This window comes from Dipteris shenzhenensis, chromosome 15 (assembly GCF_047967505.1).
Source record: "Dipteris shenzhenensis isolate YYH24624 ecotype China chromosome 15, Dip_SZ_1.0, whole genome shotgun sequence".
NCBI classification, from domain to species: Eukaryota; Viridiplantae; Streptophyta; class Polypodiopsida; order Gleicheniales; family Dipteridaceae; genus Dipteris; species Dipteris shenzhenensis.
This window is the reverse complement of record NC_141610.1, coordinates 32,618,476-32,635,493: the sequence shown is the minus strand read 5'-3', so window position 1 is coordinate 32,635,493 and position 17,018 is coordinate 32,618,476. Positions and strand designations below refer to the sequence as shown.

At 48.8% G+C, this 17,018-nt stretch overlaps 1 protein-coding gene across 1 annotated transcript in view; it reads left to right on the top strand.

The window, feature by feature from the left end:
• Positions 1–17,018, top strand: part of LOC147893699 (uncharacterized) — a 105,108-nt gene that overhangs the window by 31,716 nt on the left and 56,374 nt on the right. Inside the window, exon 4 of the mRNA XM_087386226.1 lies at positions 2,559–2,590. Coding sequence (XP_087242352.1) covers positions 2,559–2,590 — 32 coding nt within the window. The remainder of the gene's footprint in view (positions 1–2,558; positions 2,591–17,018) is intronic.

Genomic DNA, 17,018 nt, shown 5'->3' with positions numbered 1-17,018 from the left:
CTTTCTTTCTCTCTCTGAAGAGAGAGAGAGAGAGAGAGAGAGAGAGAGAGAGAGAGAGAAAGAAAGAAAGTGTATTATTGTCCACTAAAGGCCAAAATGGGCCCATGGGACATCAAGAACTCTGCATACAAGATAGCACAAAATCAACGTGCCACAAAGAAGAGGCATCGTCGAATATCATCTAAGTGCTACGCAATACAATGCAAGTGAAAGTACATAATGTCAAATCTGAGCCTACATACAAAGTAAACTAGATGCAAGGAAACCGCCCCTGGGTGCAAAATGGGGGGATGAGTACAATATGCCAATGCAAAGATATAAGTCCAGGTGTCACGGAGTCTGAGAACCAAAATAATACTGGAAATCCTGTCCATCGACTCTGCCTCCTGCTATGAGAGTACAAATCTGAGCAAAGGTGAGGTGAGCGGCTAGTGGGGCGAGATCTCCATGAGTAAGTCTCCTCCGAAAAGCTGCCATCATCCTGGATCGTCTGGAGATGAAGTGGCGAGTACGTCCCCTATGTAACAAGATCTTGCGGCATCTACAAACCATCTCATATGTACATCCACAGGGTGGAGGCATGTGTCCTGTGTGAGCTCTGACCTCCTCGTGCTCCTCCTGGTCTCTGTCCTCTGGTATAGCGTGTGACTGAGCTCTATCAGGCTGGGCTCTATCACGCTCCGGTCTGTGCTGATGGTCTCTGAGGTAGTCTCGTCGAAGTATAGTGGCCTCCCTGACATAAAGAGCTAGGCAATGCTGATCCTCGTAGTCCATCACTCGTGAGAGAGGTCCAAAGCCATCCGTGAAGAGACAGTGGAATCTACCCTTGAGCTCATAATATAGCGGGCATCTGCAAATGAAGTGCTCCTCTGACTCCACCTCTCCCATGGTGCAACAAGGGCAGATCCTGGTCTCTCGGCCTGGTCGCCGTCCATCCTCCATGCGTCGCATCCTACCAGCCTCTATCTCGAGCTGATGCGAAGAGACTCTAAGCTGGCCAAGGGCAATCCTCAGTGAGTGGGACATGTGGATACCTGTATAGCCTGGTGGAATGACAAATCCATCCTCTGAGATCCGAAGGAAGTGGTCACGATATGTGGCCATCTTCGTCGGAAGCTGCATGGGATAAATCCAAGTGCGATACGTATGAAGCTGCAGCAAGTCTGCTCTCGTGACCTGGCTAAGCTCGTGGCGAGTCAACTCGAGATGAGGGGCATCTATGCTGTATTGGAAGGGAGGCAGTCTATCCATGTCTAGTCCAAGAGATGTGAGCCACCTAGTGAGTCTGAAGTACCAGCAGTATCGGGCCCCAGATCGTGCCAACTCCATAGAAGATGCAAGTGCTAACCATGGCAACCGAGCTCTGCCTGCTGCTGAGTCTCCAAACTCCCTAACCCTGTGCAAATACATGATCGACTGAAACGCTGCATCCAATGCAAGGGGAGTAGCTCCAAACTCTGCTAGCATGATCTCGTGCGGAACTGTAGCCTTGGCCCTAATGAGCCGAGAGAACATGATGATCTGTAACCTCTCTACTCGTCTCCAATCTGCAGCGCCGAGGTCTCCTGCCCAGAAAGGAGCTGCATACATCGCAGCTGGTCTCACCAATGTATCAAAAAGCAAGGATTTCGTATTGGGATGCTGAAAGTGGGACTGAAAACACTGACGCTCAAGATGAGCCAACGAAGCATACCCTTTACTAATCCTATCTCGTGTTGCATATGTCATGGTGAAGACCGGTCCCCTGAAAACTGCCCCCAAATAAGTGTACTCTCTAACAAGCTCAATGGGCTGTCCATCATAAGTGAAGCAAAACTCATCCGTGCTGTAAATACGATCAGAGGTGTTGAAAACCATAACCTTGGTCTTGCCAAGGTTTACGGTCAACCCATTGTCCTGGCAAAACCTGTGGAGTGCCTCAATATGTGCCTGGAGGCCCTGAGCAGTAGAGGAAATGAGAACCACATCGTCCGCATACAGGAGGATAGGAATGGAGGATCCTGAGAGAGTAGAGCCCACACCGCCTGTCATCTGTACAAACATCTCTAGCTCATCAATATATAATCCAAAGAGAGTAGGAGAGAGCGGGCAACCCTGCTTCACCCCAATCGTGCTGCATACCTCCTCTGAGAGCCCCTCACGTGTCCGAACCCAACCAGTGACCCTCTCATACAAAGCCATGATAGCCCACTGTATCTCTCCACTGAAGCCCATCTGGCGAATCCTCTGAAACAATCTGAATCACGGAACTGTGTCAAATGCCTTCCTGAAGTCCACGAAGCAACAATAAAGCCATTGCCTTCGTGACTTCGCCTCCTCTACCAGTGCCCTGAGTGTGAGGATGTGGTCAAGTGTTGAATGATCCCTGCGAAATCCAGCCTGCCCTCTGGCTCTGAGGAGAGAGAGAGAGAGAGAGAGAGAGAGAGAGAGAGAGAGATGATATGATATGACATGATTGTATTAAAGTCCGAGTGAGACCCTTCAGGATGTGTGTGTGTGTGTGTGAGAGAGAGAGAGAGAGAGAGAGAGTCATTCAGTTAATTGCCTTTTCCTTGCAGAATTTGTCAACCTTCATAAACTTCTAAGCCTGGTATGTGCAAGCTATATGGCGCTAAACTTTCTCCTTCAAATGCAAAACATACTTTCCAAATATGCGATGCTTTTATGAGATGTTGACAGTGATAAAATGACACAGGTTTTTCATTAGTTTGTTCATATGCTTTAGTATGTATTAAGTTCACGATTTGGGATTAAAAAAGGCTGTAAGGTTTGTGGAATGGATCTAATTACAGCCTTATTTGCAGGATTGTAACTAGATTTAGTAGAAGGTTTTACAGACCACAAGTCTTTAAATTGACAGCATATGAATAACTACATCCACACATATACTAAAAATAATGCAATGCGTATATGCATACATATATACGTACGCAGGCATTTTCAACACACACACACTTTTTTTTTGGGTGAAAATTTTGATACTTTATATTACAGTTTGGCTATGACATTTTCTCACTATATGACAAGTATACATCATGTTCTATATAATGAGTTTGCAGACAATCAAAGAGAGATTGCTGCAAAGAGTGCCTAGAGAAAGAGAGAGTGGAAAATGTAGGATCACCGAAGACTATGATTTCTATCCTTCCATAGAGTCCATAGTGCCCAATAATGAACCCTAGTGAAAAACAAATCATACTCCTGTCTGGGTGGATGAATCCCAAAAAGCTAGAAGAACTTCCCAAAGGTAGCATTATAGAGAATTCTCAAACGCTGCCCAAGGAAGCTCAAGAAATCACGAATATGGGGGCAATGCCAAAGAAGATGAGGCACAGACTCCTGCGGAGCCAAACATCTACGGCAAACAGCCAGAGCAATATTTATGTGTGCCAAAAGTTGCCCAGATGAAAGAACCCCCAGCAAAACTCGCCACAAAAAAACCTGTTGTCGAAGGGGAATTTTCGAATTCCAAATCTGTCTCAATCTCTTCCGCCACCACTTTGTAGGACGATTCATTTGCCAAAGCTGATTGGCCTTTTAAGAAACCCATGGTGGAGGCAGCAATATACACACACACACAAAATAAATGTACATAAACACACACAAGTTCACACACATTTGTGTGTGTGTGTGTGTGTGTGTGTGTGTGTGTATCTAGCATACACTGAGATTTTCAGTTGATATAATTTTGGCTGCCTCGTTTTGAGGTTGCTACTTTTGTAATATAATCAATCAAAAGTTTTCACTTTAAAAAAAAAAGTGTATGTGTATGTGTATGCCGAAATACATCAAGATAAGATCTCAATATAATATAATGCCAAAGAGATTTCACCACAAAAAAATAAGTATGTGTGTGTATATGTATATGTACACACATACACACATTATTATTTTTTTGGGTGAAATCTTTGATTGATTATATTATATGAGTAGCAACCTCAAAATAAGGTGCTACAATTTTTTTTGGGTGAAAATTTCAGTATATGCCAAAAAGACCTCATGATCTATGCAGTGGGTCTGCAAGCAATCAAAGAAAGATTGCTGCAGAGAATGCCTAAAAAAGCCAAGCAGAGAGAAAGTAGGATCACCAAAGACTTCACAATTCCTATATGCCCATAAAGTCCATAGTGCCCAGTAGCGAACCCAAACGAAGAAAAGATGAAACTCCGGTCTGGATGGATGAAACCCAAATAGCTAGAAGAACTTCCCAAACGGAACAGATGGGAATCTCGCTCGCAGGCACTGTCGAAGCAGATCAAAAAACTCACGAGAGCACGGACAATGCCAAAATAAGTGAGGCACAGTCTCCGAAGAAGCAGAACACCTGTGGCAAAGTGCAGGAGCAATGTGTCGATGAGTTGATAGCTGTCGAGATGGAAATACTCCCAAAAGAACTCGCCAAAAGAAAACCTATTGCCGAAGCGGTACTTTATAGGCCCGAAGTTGCTGTAATCTTTTCCTCCACCACTTGGCTCGGCGATGCATTCGCCAAACAGAATCACCTCTCTCTGAAACCCAAGGTTGAGGCAAAAGGATTTTATACAATGCAGGTACAGTACACACACACACACACACATACTGATCTATACATGCTGAGTACTAATCTATACTGATCTAATGAGCTCAAGAGCTCAAGCAAAATAAAGGACAAATATAGATCGAAGCAAACTGAGAGCTGGGACTTAGAAGCCGAAGCCCGGCACCGTGGTGGCTCTCCAGTGAGCTATGAAGATATCTCGGATTTGCGTCTGTCCAGCTGTCTCACGTTGTAGCAGGGGGATGCGGTCTCCTCGATCTCTGAATCCATTGAGCTATGTTGAGAGTGACCTCTCGTCTTTGTTGGTCTCCCCTTTGGTTGCTCTCGGGCTCGCACTCGCACGTGGTCTCTGCGTTCCTCTTTCGGTGAGTGTTTGTAGGCGTGTGATGAGATGAGCTCGAGGTACTGTGTCAAAGGCTTTGCGGAAATCCACAAAGCAGCAATATACCCTCTCCTTCCGTGATCTGGCCTCCTCAACCTGTAGGATCGGATAGGAGAGAGAGAGTGCAGGTAGCTAAAGAAGCGATGATTTTGGCATCACGTCAAACTTGGATAAACCAAAAACAAAGGAGTACAAGGTACAAGTACCTAGACCTAGGACTAAGTGTCCTAGGTGTCACATAGGACTAAGTGTCCTATGTGGCCTAAAAGACACTAACACTATAAGTGTCTTTATTTATGCCTACAAGGCACATACCATGGCCTATAGGGCATCACTAGAACCACCAGAGGATGGCCTACAAACCCCCCTCCATGGGATGGGCTGAAGTACTCTGGAAACGTCTCATAATACTTGCTATTTTCTAGTCATGGTGGCACATGTTCACTTAAAAGGATATAGCCACCTATGAATGTACAAGGATGTCAGATCATGTAACAAAGGGAACCAAGTGTAAAGCCTGTTGAAAGACTTCGAACTTGGGACGAGGAAGTAAGTGCCTTTGTAAACATATCTGCTATGTTGTCCTCTGTGGGAAGATAGGACAACTCTAGGTCTCCTGCTGACAACCGCTCCCGAACATAATGATAATGAACTTCAATATGCTTGGTATGCGCATGAAACACTGGGTTACGCGCAATGGCCAAAGCACTCTGGCTGTCAGTGTAGACAATAGTGGAGGATGTCTGGCGAATACCAAGATCTATAAGTAATTGTCGAAGCCAAACACACTCTACTGTAGCGGTGAAAGCTGCCCTGTACTCAGCCTCACAGCTAGATGTGGCAACTGTTGGTTGCTTCTTGCTAAGCCAAGAGATACATGAATTGCCAAGCAAAAAACAATTGCCAGTATGTGACACTCTGGTGTCGGAACATCCTGCCCAGTCGCTATCCATGTAAGCATGCATGGTAAGTGATCCCTGATCACCATAGAAGAGGGCTAAATCCTGAGTGCCTCTGAGATATCTGAAGACTCTATTCACTGCCTGCCAATGCTGTGAACTGGGCATGTGCATGAATCTGCTGAGCTGAGATACTGCATACTGTAAGTCAGGTCTGGTGTGACATAAATAAATAAGGCATCCAACAGCCTGCTGATAAAGAGTGATATCACATGGTGGGCTCCCATCATGAGCTAAGAATTTGAAGCCAGGGTCCACTGGAGTAGAAATTGGCTTGCAATCCTCAAACTGAAAATGATCAAGGAGCTGTCCAATATACTTGGACTGAGACATCATGATACCCCCCTCAACATGAGCAAACTGAATGCCCAAATAATAGTGGAGCCGTCCCATGTCTGACATGTCAAAAATCTGCTGCAAATCAGCCTTGAAAGCTGCAATTTGCTGAGTATCTAGGCCTGTGATGAGCATATCATCCACATATAAAATCAGCACTAAAAAATCAGATCCACTCCCACGGACATAAAGAGTGGGTTCTGTGGGACTATTCTGAAAACCAAGGGATAGTAAGTGTGCATGAATTTTGGCATACCATGCCTTGGGTGCCTGCTTCAAACCATAAAGGGATTTTCTAAGCCGGCATACCTTATTTTCAGAATTAACAACCTCAAAGCTAGGAGGTTGTGTGACATAGACTTCTTCCTGCAGATCCCAATGAAGAAAAGCAGTTTTGATGTCAAGCTGGTGCACTTGCCAATAATGATGGGCTGCAATGGCAAGTGTATCATTGGCTGGGGCCTCAGATCAGCCCCAGAAACAAAATTCCACAAATGCTTTGCAACAAGAATATGTTTCATGAGATAAGACCACATCGGATAGTTGGTGCCATCCAACTTATTATCTTCACGAAGAACTCCAAATAAATCTTGATTGTTCCCAGCCATAGCAAATGTGATACCGTGAAAAAGACCTGAAAACCCAAAAGCCTCAAGGCTATCACTGCAAAAAGCTGGCTGTCCAAAAAATGACAGCAAATATCTGCAAATTTCTGACCCAAATCAAAGGGCAAATGCAGATCTGACCCAAATGTGACCGTGGCGGGCAATGTTCACTGCAAAAATAGCAAATCTGGCAAAAGCCCCAAATTTATTGAGGGCAAATAGGCCAAAAAGAGGGCAAATGCAGAAAAGCCCCAAGTTTTGCTGAAATTTTTGCAAATGTGACCCAATGTATGCAAATCTGACTCAATGTCCTGCAAAAGTGACTCAATGTCCTGCAATCTGACCCAATGTACTGCAAACAAACAAGAGATTGCAGACCAAACTCCAAAGCCCCAATGTTCTTGCAGGAATTTGCAACCAAATAATCTGAAATGAACTGAAAGCCCCAAAAAATACCAATGTCCAGAATGTAACCTTGCACGTGCAACCACCTGTACGAGGACCTTGAAAGATGTACTAGCTGTACGGACAGGTCAAGTACAGTGTACAGTAACTGTACAGATCAAGTATGGATCAAGTATAGATCAAGTGCACCGTACGATGTACGGTTGAAGTACGGAGCTGGTACATGTACTATGGTACGCTGGTACGAAAATTGTACGGAACAATACGTTCCCACGTGCATGTACGGCTTGCAGTACGGACAAGTATGCAGGGCAAGTACGGAGTTGTACACCTGCTCAAGTACGGAGCCGTATTGTGCAAGTACGATGGCAGATACGAATCTGTACGAATGTAGGTGCGATACCTGTACGGAAACGTACTAACGAGTACGGCGATGCAGGTTCACCTCTGTACGGCTGCTCAAGTACGTTGTACGAAACTCAAACAAGATGTATGGCGCAAGTACGTACGGACTGTACGAGACCTTCCGTACGCTTGTACGGAAGATGTACGGCGTAGTACGGGCTTGTGTGAAAGTCCGTACGGAAGGTGATGCAGGAGTCTGGGGGCAGGAAGACGAGTCAAAACCAGCTCTAATACCACTGTAGGATCAGATAGGAGAGAGAGAGTGCAGGTAGGTAAAGAAGCGATGAGTTAGCCGTCACGTCAAACTTGGATAAACAAAAAACAAAGGAGTACAAGGTACAAGTACCTAGACCTAGGACTAAGTGTCCTAGGTGTCACATAGGACTAAGTGTCCTATGTGGCCTAAAAGACACTAACACTATAAGTGTCTTTATTTATGCCTACAAGGCACATACCATGGCCTATAGGGCATCACTAGAACCCCCAGAGGATGGCCTACAAATGACACTCCTGAGTGTGAGTATGTGATCCATAGTCCCATTGTCTCGCCTGAAACCGGCCTGACCCTCTGCTTTGAGTCCTCTCATCTCTGCGAACAGGCTGACCGACGCATCCAATACAGCTTCATAGATCTTGGACATCACATGTGCAATCATGATAGTCCTGTAGTTACTCGGGTCCATGGGATCCCCTGCCTTGTGGATGGGGGTGATGGTGTTGAGTGTCCAGGTGCGGGGGAAGCCAAGGCAAACAGTGGCATTGAATAGCTTTGCTAGGATCGGGGCTAATGTGTCGATCCCATATGCGATAAACTGAGTGCATAGCCCCTCGTGATCCTTAGCTCGGCCATTGTGCAGTTTCAATGTCGCGTCCTTGACTCCCCCTCTGGTGAACAACGAGCAAGTGGTGGGGCGACGTGTGTGTATGAGATCTGGAGTGGGCTGGTGTGGGACATTATAAAGATGGTGTGCATACGTGTGCCAGACTCTCGTGTCGATGAGGGATGATGGAGACCTACGCTCAAGGAATCTTCGCCAAAAATCCTTAGAGTTGCTGCTGTACAAGATGTGCAGTAGCTCCTCCTCATTTCGACGAAGAAATGCTTGCTTCTTCCGACGTACGAGATGCCCGTACTTGTGTACCGTGTTTGGTGTGTTCGGGAGGTGACATTTGGTTTCAAGTCGGAGCTGTCGGCGATAAGCCTTGCACTTCGCATCGTACCAATTGTTGCAGGGTACAGAACCAAGAGGTGGTGGTCTAGTGGACCGTGTGGTGTGGGGAAAGATTTGGAGGGCAGTCTCGTGGAGTGTGCGACTAATCAAGGCAGCACGGTCCTCTATGAGTGGTATGTGATCGATGTAGGTTAGGAGTCTGTTTAGGCGTCCAGAGTAGGCCGGTGAGAGGCTGTGATCAAAGTGTATGTCGTGGTAGGTGTCGTGCTTCCTATGTGGTGTGTGTGGTGTGGCTAAGCGTGGGGTGGCGATAGTGAAGAATAGGTATGTGTGATCAGCTCTTGGAGGGAGTGGTGCTACGGTGAAGTTGGTGATACATGAAGTGAAGGTAGGGGATCCCATGATGTAATCTACTACACTAGTGCCCCCCCCGTGTGGGAAGCAAGTAAAGCCACCCGAGGAGGGCCATAGGTTAAGCCCGTTGTAGATGATGTCATGCATCCTGCCTAGATCAAGGAGTGCGTGTCCATATGGTGTAACAGGCCCGTGTCGGTCGAATGAGGTCCTGGTCATACCTGCTCCGTCTAGGTCCATGTCTGGTAGCATGATAGAGTCGTCTCGGAAGTCCAGGAGTGGTGCCTGGCGCGTGCTCGTCCTGGCATTGAAGTCCCCAACAAGGAGAACTTCCCCGCGGGCTGAAATATCTGGGATATCTTGATGTAAGGGTGCATATGGCAATGTCTCACCCTCCTCTCGTGCGACTCTGGCGAAGTGGGATGTGTTTGGCGGGAAGTAGCATATTGCTATGGAAAGGTCACGGGTGTCTGTGCGTCGGATCCGGATCCACATGAATCGGGAGTGTGCGTCCTTCCTCTCAATGGAGATGGCTCTAGCGAGGGAAGACCTGTACAATACTGCGACCCCGCCTGATCCTTGAACTCCTCTTGTATCCCTCGTCTCATCCCTTAAGGCTGACTCCCATGTGTAGCCACTGACTATCGGTAGTGGACGCTCTGGGCTCTGGTGTGCCTCCATGTAAAAGACTATGTCTCGTCTTGTATAAGACTCCGAGAAGTTCCCTGGGTCTGACCATAAGGTACCATTACAGTTCCAAATGGTGCAATCTAGGGTCTCGGAAACCTGAGTCTCATAGGCCCCGTCTCCCTAGGGGGTACGGGTGGGAGCCCCACGGGTGGTCAACAACCTACCATCTCGGACCACGGCCCATTTTCCCTCCTTGCGGGCAACATCCCGCTGCTGCAGAAGAACTCGTCACTCCTCAATCTGTAGTGGTGTCAAATCCTCGTCCATGGACAGGGTGGGATGCTCTCGTAGAGCGGCTTGGCGTCCGAGTGTCGCTAGTCGAGCATGTGAATCTTTGAAGCGAATGACTAGGGGCTGCTCTCGGTTGGGATCTCTCCCAACACGCCATGCTCCCTCTATGCCATTGTCGGGGACTCCCATGGTAGTGGTCACAAAGGTGATCGCCTCCTCCATGGGCGTCGTAGTGGTGCTGGTGCTGTCTCGCATGATCCCTCGTATCTGGATGTTGAGGGCCTTTGAAGCCCTCTGCTGCTGCTCCTGTATGGCGGCTGAAACGGTTGCCTTTGTGGGCTCCCGTTTCGCCACGTCCACCCATCTAGTTGTCTCTGCTATAGCCGACTGTATCGTGGCTATCTGTGCCTCCATCTCTGTGATTGGGGTCCCTCCAGGCGCTGCTGAGGGTCCTGAGTGTTAGAAATCTAGCATGGTATCATACTAAACTACAACATGAGAAAGACTGCAAGAGCAATGAAGCAAACACTGAAAGATGTGAGATATTTCCATAGATGTGACCCCTGAATATATAGAGCCAAGTACAAGACCATGAGCAAGAGTGCTTATGGGATAATTGTAGAAGTGCCACATGGCACACACTCAAGACATAAAGACTAGACTTAGACTTAGACTTAGACAAATGTAGACTAGGAAATAGTACACTTAGTGTGCACTTATCTCCAACACCCTCCTTAAGTGGACACTAGGAGTAAGACAGAAAGACAAGACTAGAAGACAGACATAAAGACTGATAGACGGAGAGACAAGATAGAAGACATGACAGACAAAAGATCCTGAGACACCCCTCCTCAAGTGATATCCTCATATGGGTCCACAAGGGTAGGTACAAAAAGTGGATCATAGACAGACAAAGAGAGAGACATATGACTGTAGACACCTAGACAGAGAGACTGACTGATTGTAGATAGACAGAGAGATATCCATTTTGTTTTTGTTCCTCAGGTCTTCCACCCTTTCAGGGGTAACCCGAGAGAGAGACAAAGAGGGATGCAAATAGAGATTTCTGCAGATAGAAAGAGATGGAGTGCAAAGCCACGATACCCAGAAAGACCGGAGAGAGCAGAGACCTTGCTGGATAGAAGAGACAGAGACGCAGAACTTTGGTGCAGAATTTTGGGGGAGAGCTCATGGGCAGCTCCTGAAGAAGTGTGGCCTGTTTAACCTGTTGGCGGGGCTGTCAGAGAAGTGGCGTAGACGGGGGGGCGCAGATCTGGAGCAATCAGGAGCAGCTCCAGCAAAAAAGCGCAGAAAATGGAGAGGTGCGCGCAGCATTGGCGGGGCAGACAGGTGCAGCACGGACAGCGGCCTGAGGCTGAGATGAAGAGGCAGATGTGTAGAAGGGGGCGCGGTCCAGATGTAGCGGCCAACAGGGGCAGCAGGCGGGCAGAAATATAACCTGAAGCTGCAACAGAACATGGCGTAGGAAGAAGTGCAGCTGTCTGAAGATAACGTCAGCATGGTAAAAACGGCCTGGGCTGAATCTGGTCGCGCAGCAGATTAGGGAGATGGCCAAGGTGAAGTAGAACTATGTCGAGCTGATCTCGATCAGAGATAGAAGCGACCAGCAGACTCGTCAAGAGGCGATAGACAGCCCAGGGAGAGTAAGAAAGTGGGCAGCCAGAAAGTTGTAGCACGTATCTCACATCTGATGTCGAAGACCAGAAAAAATATGCGGCAGAATAAGGGCACCAGCCAGCAATAGAGTAGCATGTCGAATCATAAAGGGACGCTCTTCTGCCGAGAACATGGTGGGAGGAAGAGGCGCAGCCTGACTGTAGATAGACACAGCATAGCGATAGGAAAGAGTGACGGGCTGCTCCAAAATATCAGCGAACTAGGGCGATGAAGATTCCCAGACGCGCAACATAGAATCGATAGGGGTACGCCGGGAATGGGGTCGCTGCCTGGAACAAGTGTGCGCAGAAGTAAACATAGGCGTATAGATCAGCAACAGACACCTCCTCGATGAGGAGCAGAGATGACTTAGGATAAAGAGAGCTAGATCTAAGATAGAACTAGAACTAGACTAGACTAAGGCTGAAGATGGAGAAGGTAGATGAAAGAGAAGAGGCTAACTAGGAGAGAGCGGAGAGGAAGAGGTGGAAACATGGCTCTGATACCATGTTAGAAATCTAGCATGGTATCATACTAAACTACAACATGAGAAAGACTGCAAGAGCAATGAAGCAAACACTGAAAGATGTGAGATATTTCCATAGATGTGACCCCTGAATATATAGAGCCAAGTACAAGACCATGAGCAAGAGTGCTTATGGGATAATTGTAGAAGTGCCACATGGCACACACTCAAGACATAAAGACTAGACTTAGACTTAGACTTAGACAAATGTAGACTAGGAAATAGTACACTTAGTGTGCACTTATCTCCAACACTGAGCTCCTCTCGAAGCTGTGTGATGTCGTGCCTGAGTCCTTGGATAAGGGTGCCCTGCTCGTGTATAATGCGGGCCTGCTCCTGGGTGTATCGGGCCTGCTCCTGGGTGTAATGTGTCGGCTCTGTTTGACAGGCCCGGATGCTGTATATCTCAGCCAATAGGGAGTCCCAAGCATTTGGTGGGGGCCTAAGATGTCCTGGTCCAAGTGGGAATTGGATCTCGAAAGGGGTTGGAATGAAGGTGGGATGCTGAGGTTGTACTGAGGGTGGGGACGGCATGATCTGGGCGGGGGAGTGGTATGTAGGAGTAGCGAGGCCGGACGAGGTGATGAAGGGTGGCTGACTGAGAGGTAGAGGTGATATGAGGAGAAAGTACTGTGGAGCCGTGGCCGGTGGGGCCAGTGGTGAGGCTACTGGAGAGGAGACCTGTGATGATGATGCAGGAGAGGGGGAGGAGAGAGGTGGCGTAGATGATGAGGCGGATGATGGTGGTGAAATAGTGGTGGTAACCATAGAGGTCGAGGATGTGGTGAGCGGCATGGACTTTGGGTGGGTCCCTTTTTTCTGGGCCGCGGTGCTGTTTATTGTCAAACCGCTTTGGTTGCTGTGTTTGTTGAAGTCCTCCAGATTGAGTTGCTTTTGTGTTTTCGCCTTGTCACCGTTCCCCTTCCCCATCTCCACGCGTATGCAAATTTGGACCGAAGGGTCTCCCGCCTAGTCTCTTGTCCTCATCCCCCTGTTCCCTTCATTATGGGGGAGGCAGCAGCGGGCAAAGAAGGGATTGCAGTAGGTCGGAGCTGTTGGAGAACCCCCGCTCGCAGCTCCGACCTTTAAAAAAATAAATAAATAAAATTAAAAAAAAAAAGAGAGGGGGGGTTGCTGAGCGAGGGGTAACGGAGGGGTAGCGGGGGTAGCAGAGGGGGTAGCGGGGGGGGGGGGTAGCAGAGGGGTAGGGGGGGGGGGTAGCAGGGGAGAGAGAGGGGTAGTGAGGGGGTATGGAGGGGTAGCGGAGGGGGTAGCAGAGAGAGCAGGGGGTAGCGGGAGAGAGAGAGCAAGGGGTAGCGCAGGGGTGGTGGAGGGGGTAGCGAGGGGGTACGGAGGGGTAGCGGAGGGTGTAGCGAGGGGGCAACAGAGAGAGTAGGGGGTAGCGGGAGAGAGAGAGCAAGGGGTAGCGCAGGGGGAGCGTAGGGGGGAGAGCAGGGGGTAGCGGGAGAGAGAGAGAGCAGGGGGTAGCGCAGGGGGTAGAGAGTGTCAGCCCTAGGAGGATGGTGTTGGTGTGTGAGGCTGCAAAAAGCCTATGATAGGGCATTGATATCTGTCGGCGTGTACATCTCGCTGAAGTCTCTTGGCTATAGCTCTGCGGCGAACAAGTGCCACAGTCACTCCTATGGGTTGTACATCGGTTCTAGTAAACATGGAAGCTAGGTCCCCAAGTGTGATCTATGCCTCAGTGCGTTGACGAATTTGACGTGTCTCTATCTCTGGCTCGGGCCTCTGTGACTGCCATCTTTGTGATTCGGCTAGGAAAACTCGGTGATCATGCTTTGGGTGGGGTTTGCATGTGTGTCATGATCTCCCCTACGTGCTCTGAGCAAACTCTCCTTGTGTTGTACGGCCTCATGAATAAATGTTGTCAAACGCCTCTGTCTGGTTAACACAGGAAACTGGGTAGGGAGCCGAAGCCGTCTCTGAAAAGACAATGGTATTGATATTTGATCTCGTAATATACTGGGCACATGAAAGCGAAACACTCCTCTGACTTGAGCTCCCGTAGGGTACAAATGAGGCCCTCTCTGGGTATGCCCTCCACTTGACCACTCTCTATACAGAGGCAGTGTGATGAGTTCCGAAACTGCCCGATCAAGATCCTCATGGAGTGGGGGAGGTGGATCCGTGTGTACCTTGGTGGATCGATGATGGCCTCTTCTGAGATCCATAGGCAATGGCCTCTGTAAAGGCTGAGCTTCACAGAGAGCTCATGGGGTGCCAACCAAGTCCTGAAAGTGTGTAACTGTAGGAGAGAGCAGGGGGTAGCGGGAGAGAGAGAGAGCAGGGGGTAGCGCATGGGGTAGAGAGTGTCAGCCCTAGGAGGATGGTGTTGGTGTGTGAGGCTGCAAAAAGCCTGTGATAGGGCATTGATATCTGTCGGCGTGTACATCTCGCTGAAGTCTCCTGGCTATAGCTCTGCGGCGAACAAGTGCCACAGTCACTCCTATGGGTTGTACATCGGTTCTAGTAAACATGGAAGCTAGGTCCCCAAGTGTGATCTATGCCTCAGTGCGCTAATGAATTTGACGTGTCTCTATCTCTGGCTCGGGCCGGAGAGCAGGGGGTAGCGGGAGAGAGAGAGAGCAGGGGGTAGCGCAGGGGGTAGAGAGTGTCAGCCCTAGGAGGATGGTGTTGGTGTGTGAGGCTGCAAAAAGCCTATGATAGGGCATTGATATCTGTCGGCGTGTACATCTCGCTGAAGTCTCCTGGCTATAGCTCTGCGGCGAACAAGTGCCACAGTCACTCCTATGGGTTGTACATCGGTTCTAGTAAACATGGAAGCTAGGTCCCCAAGTGTGATCTATGCCTCAGTGCGTTGACGAATTTGACGTGTCTCTATCTCTGGCTTGGGCCTCCGTGACTGCCATCTTTGTGATTCGGCTGGGAAAACTCGGTGATCATGCTTTCTGTGGGGTTTGCATGTGTGTCATGATCTTCCCTACGTGCTCTGAGCAAACTCTCCTTGTGTTGTACGGCCTCATGAATAAATGTTGTCAAACGCCTCTGTCTGGTTAACACAGGAAACTGGGTAGGGAGCCGAAGCCGTCTCTGAAAAGACAATGGTATTGATATTTGATCTCGTAATATACTGGGCACATGAAAGCGAAACGCTCCTCTGACTTGAGCTCCCGTAGGGTACAAATGAGGCCCTCTCTGGGTATGCCCTCCACTTGACCACTCTCTATACAGAGGCAGTGTGATGAGTTCCGAAACTGCCCGATCAAGATCCTCATGGAGTGGGGGAGGTGGATCCGTGTGTACCTTGGTGGATCGATGATGGCCTCTTCTGAGATCCATAGGCAATGGCCTCTGTAAAGGCTGAGCTTCACAGAGAGCTCATGGGGTGCCAACCAAGTCCTGAAAGTGTGTAACTGTAGGAGAGAGCAGGGGGTAGCGGGAGAGAGAGAGAGCAGGGGGTAGCGCAGGGGGTAGAGAGTGTCAGCCCTAGGAGGATGGTGTTGGTGTGTGAGGCTGCAAAAAGCCTGTGATAGGGCATTGATATCTGTCGGCGTGTACATCTCGCTGAAGTCTCCTGGCTATAGCTCTGCGGCGAACAAGTGCCACAGTCACTCCTATGGGTTGTACATCGGTTCTAGTAAACATGGAAGCTAGGTCCCCAAGTGTGATCTATGCCTCAGTGCTAACGAACTTGACGTGTCTCTATCTCTGGCTCGGGCCGGAGAGCAGGGGGTAGCGGGAGAGAGAGAGAGTAGGGGGTAGCGCAAGGGGTAGAGAGTGTCAGCCCTAGGAGGATGATGTTTGTGTGTGAGGCTGCAAAAAGCCTGTGATAGGGCATTGCAAAAAGCCTGTGATAGGGCATTGATATCTGTCGGCGTGTACATCTCGCTGAAGTCTCCTGGCTATAGCTCTGCGGCGAACAAGTGCCACAGTCACTCCTATGGGTTGTACATCGGTTCTAGTAAACATGGAAGCTAGGTCCCCAAGTGTGATCTATGCCTCAGTGGGCTGACGAATTTGACGTGTCTCTATCTCTGGCTCGGGCCTCCGTGACTGCCATCTCTGTGATTCGGCTGGGAAAACTCGGTGATCATGCTCTGGGTGGGGTTTGCATGTGTGTCATGATCTCCCCTACGTGCTCTGAGCAAACTCTCCTTGTGTTGTACGGCCTCATGAATGAATGTTGTCAAACGCCTCTGTCTGGTTAACACAGGAAACTGGGTAGGGAGCCGAAGCCGTCTCTGAAAAGACAATGGTATTGATATTTGATCTCGTAATATACTGGGCACATGAAAGCGAAACACACCTCTGACTTGAGCTCCCGCAGGGTACAAATGAGGCCCTCTCTGGGTATGCCCTCCACTTGACCACTCTCTATACAGAGGCAGTGTGATGAGTCCCGAAACTGCCCGATCAAGATCCTCATGGAGTGGGGGAGGTGGATCCGTGTGTACCTTGGTGGGTCGATGATGGCCTCTTCTGAGATCCATAGGCAATGGCCTTTGTAAAGGCTGAGCTTCACAGATAGCTCATGGGGTGCCAACCAAGTCCTGAAAGTGTGTAACTGTAGGAGATCCTCTTGGATGACCTAGTTCACCTTGTGATATGTAAGCGGGATAGAGGGGGCTCAACACTACATTGAAATGGGGGTAGCTTGTCTATATTGGGCCCCAAGCTCTCAAACCATTTGCAAGTACGGGCATACCAACACCTTTGGTACTCGTTTGATGCAGGAGTGCAAAGCCAACCAAGGAATC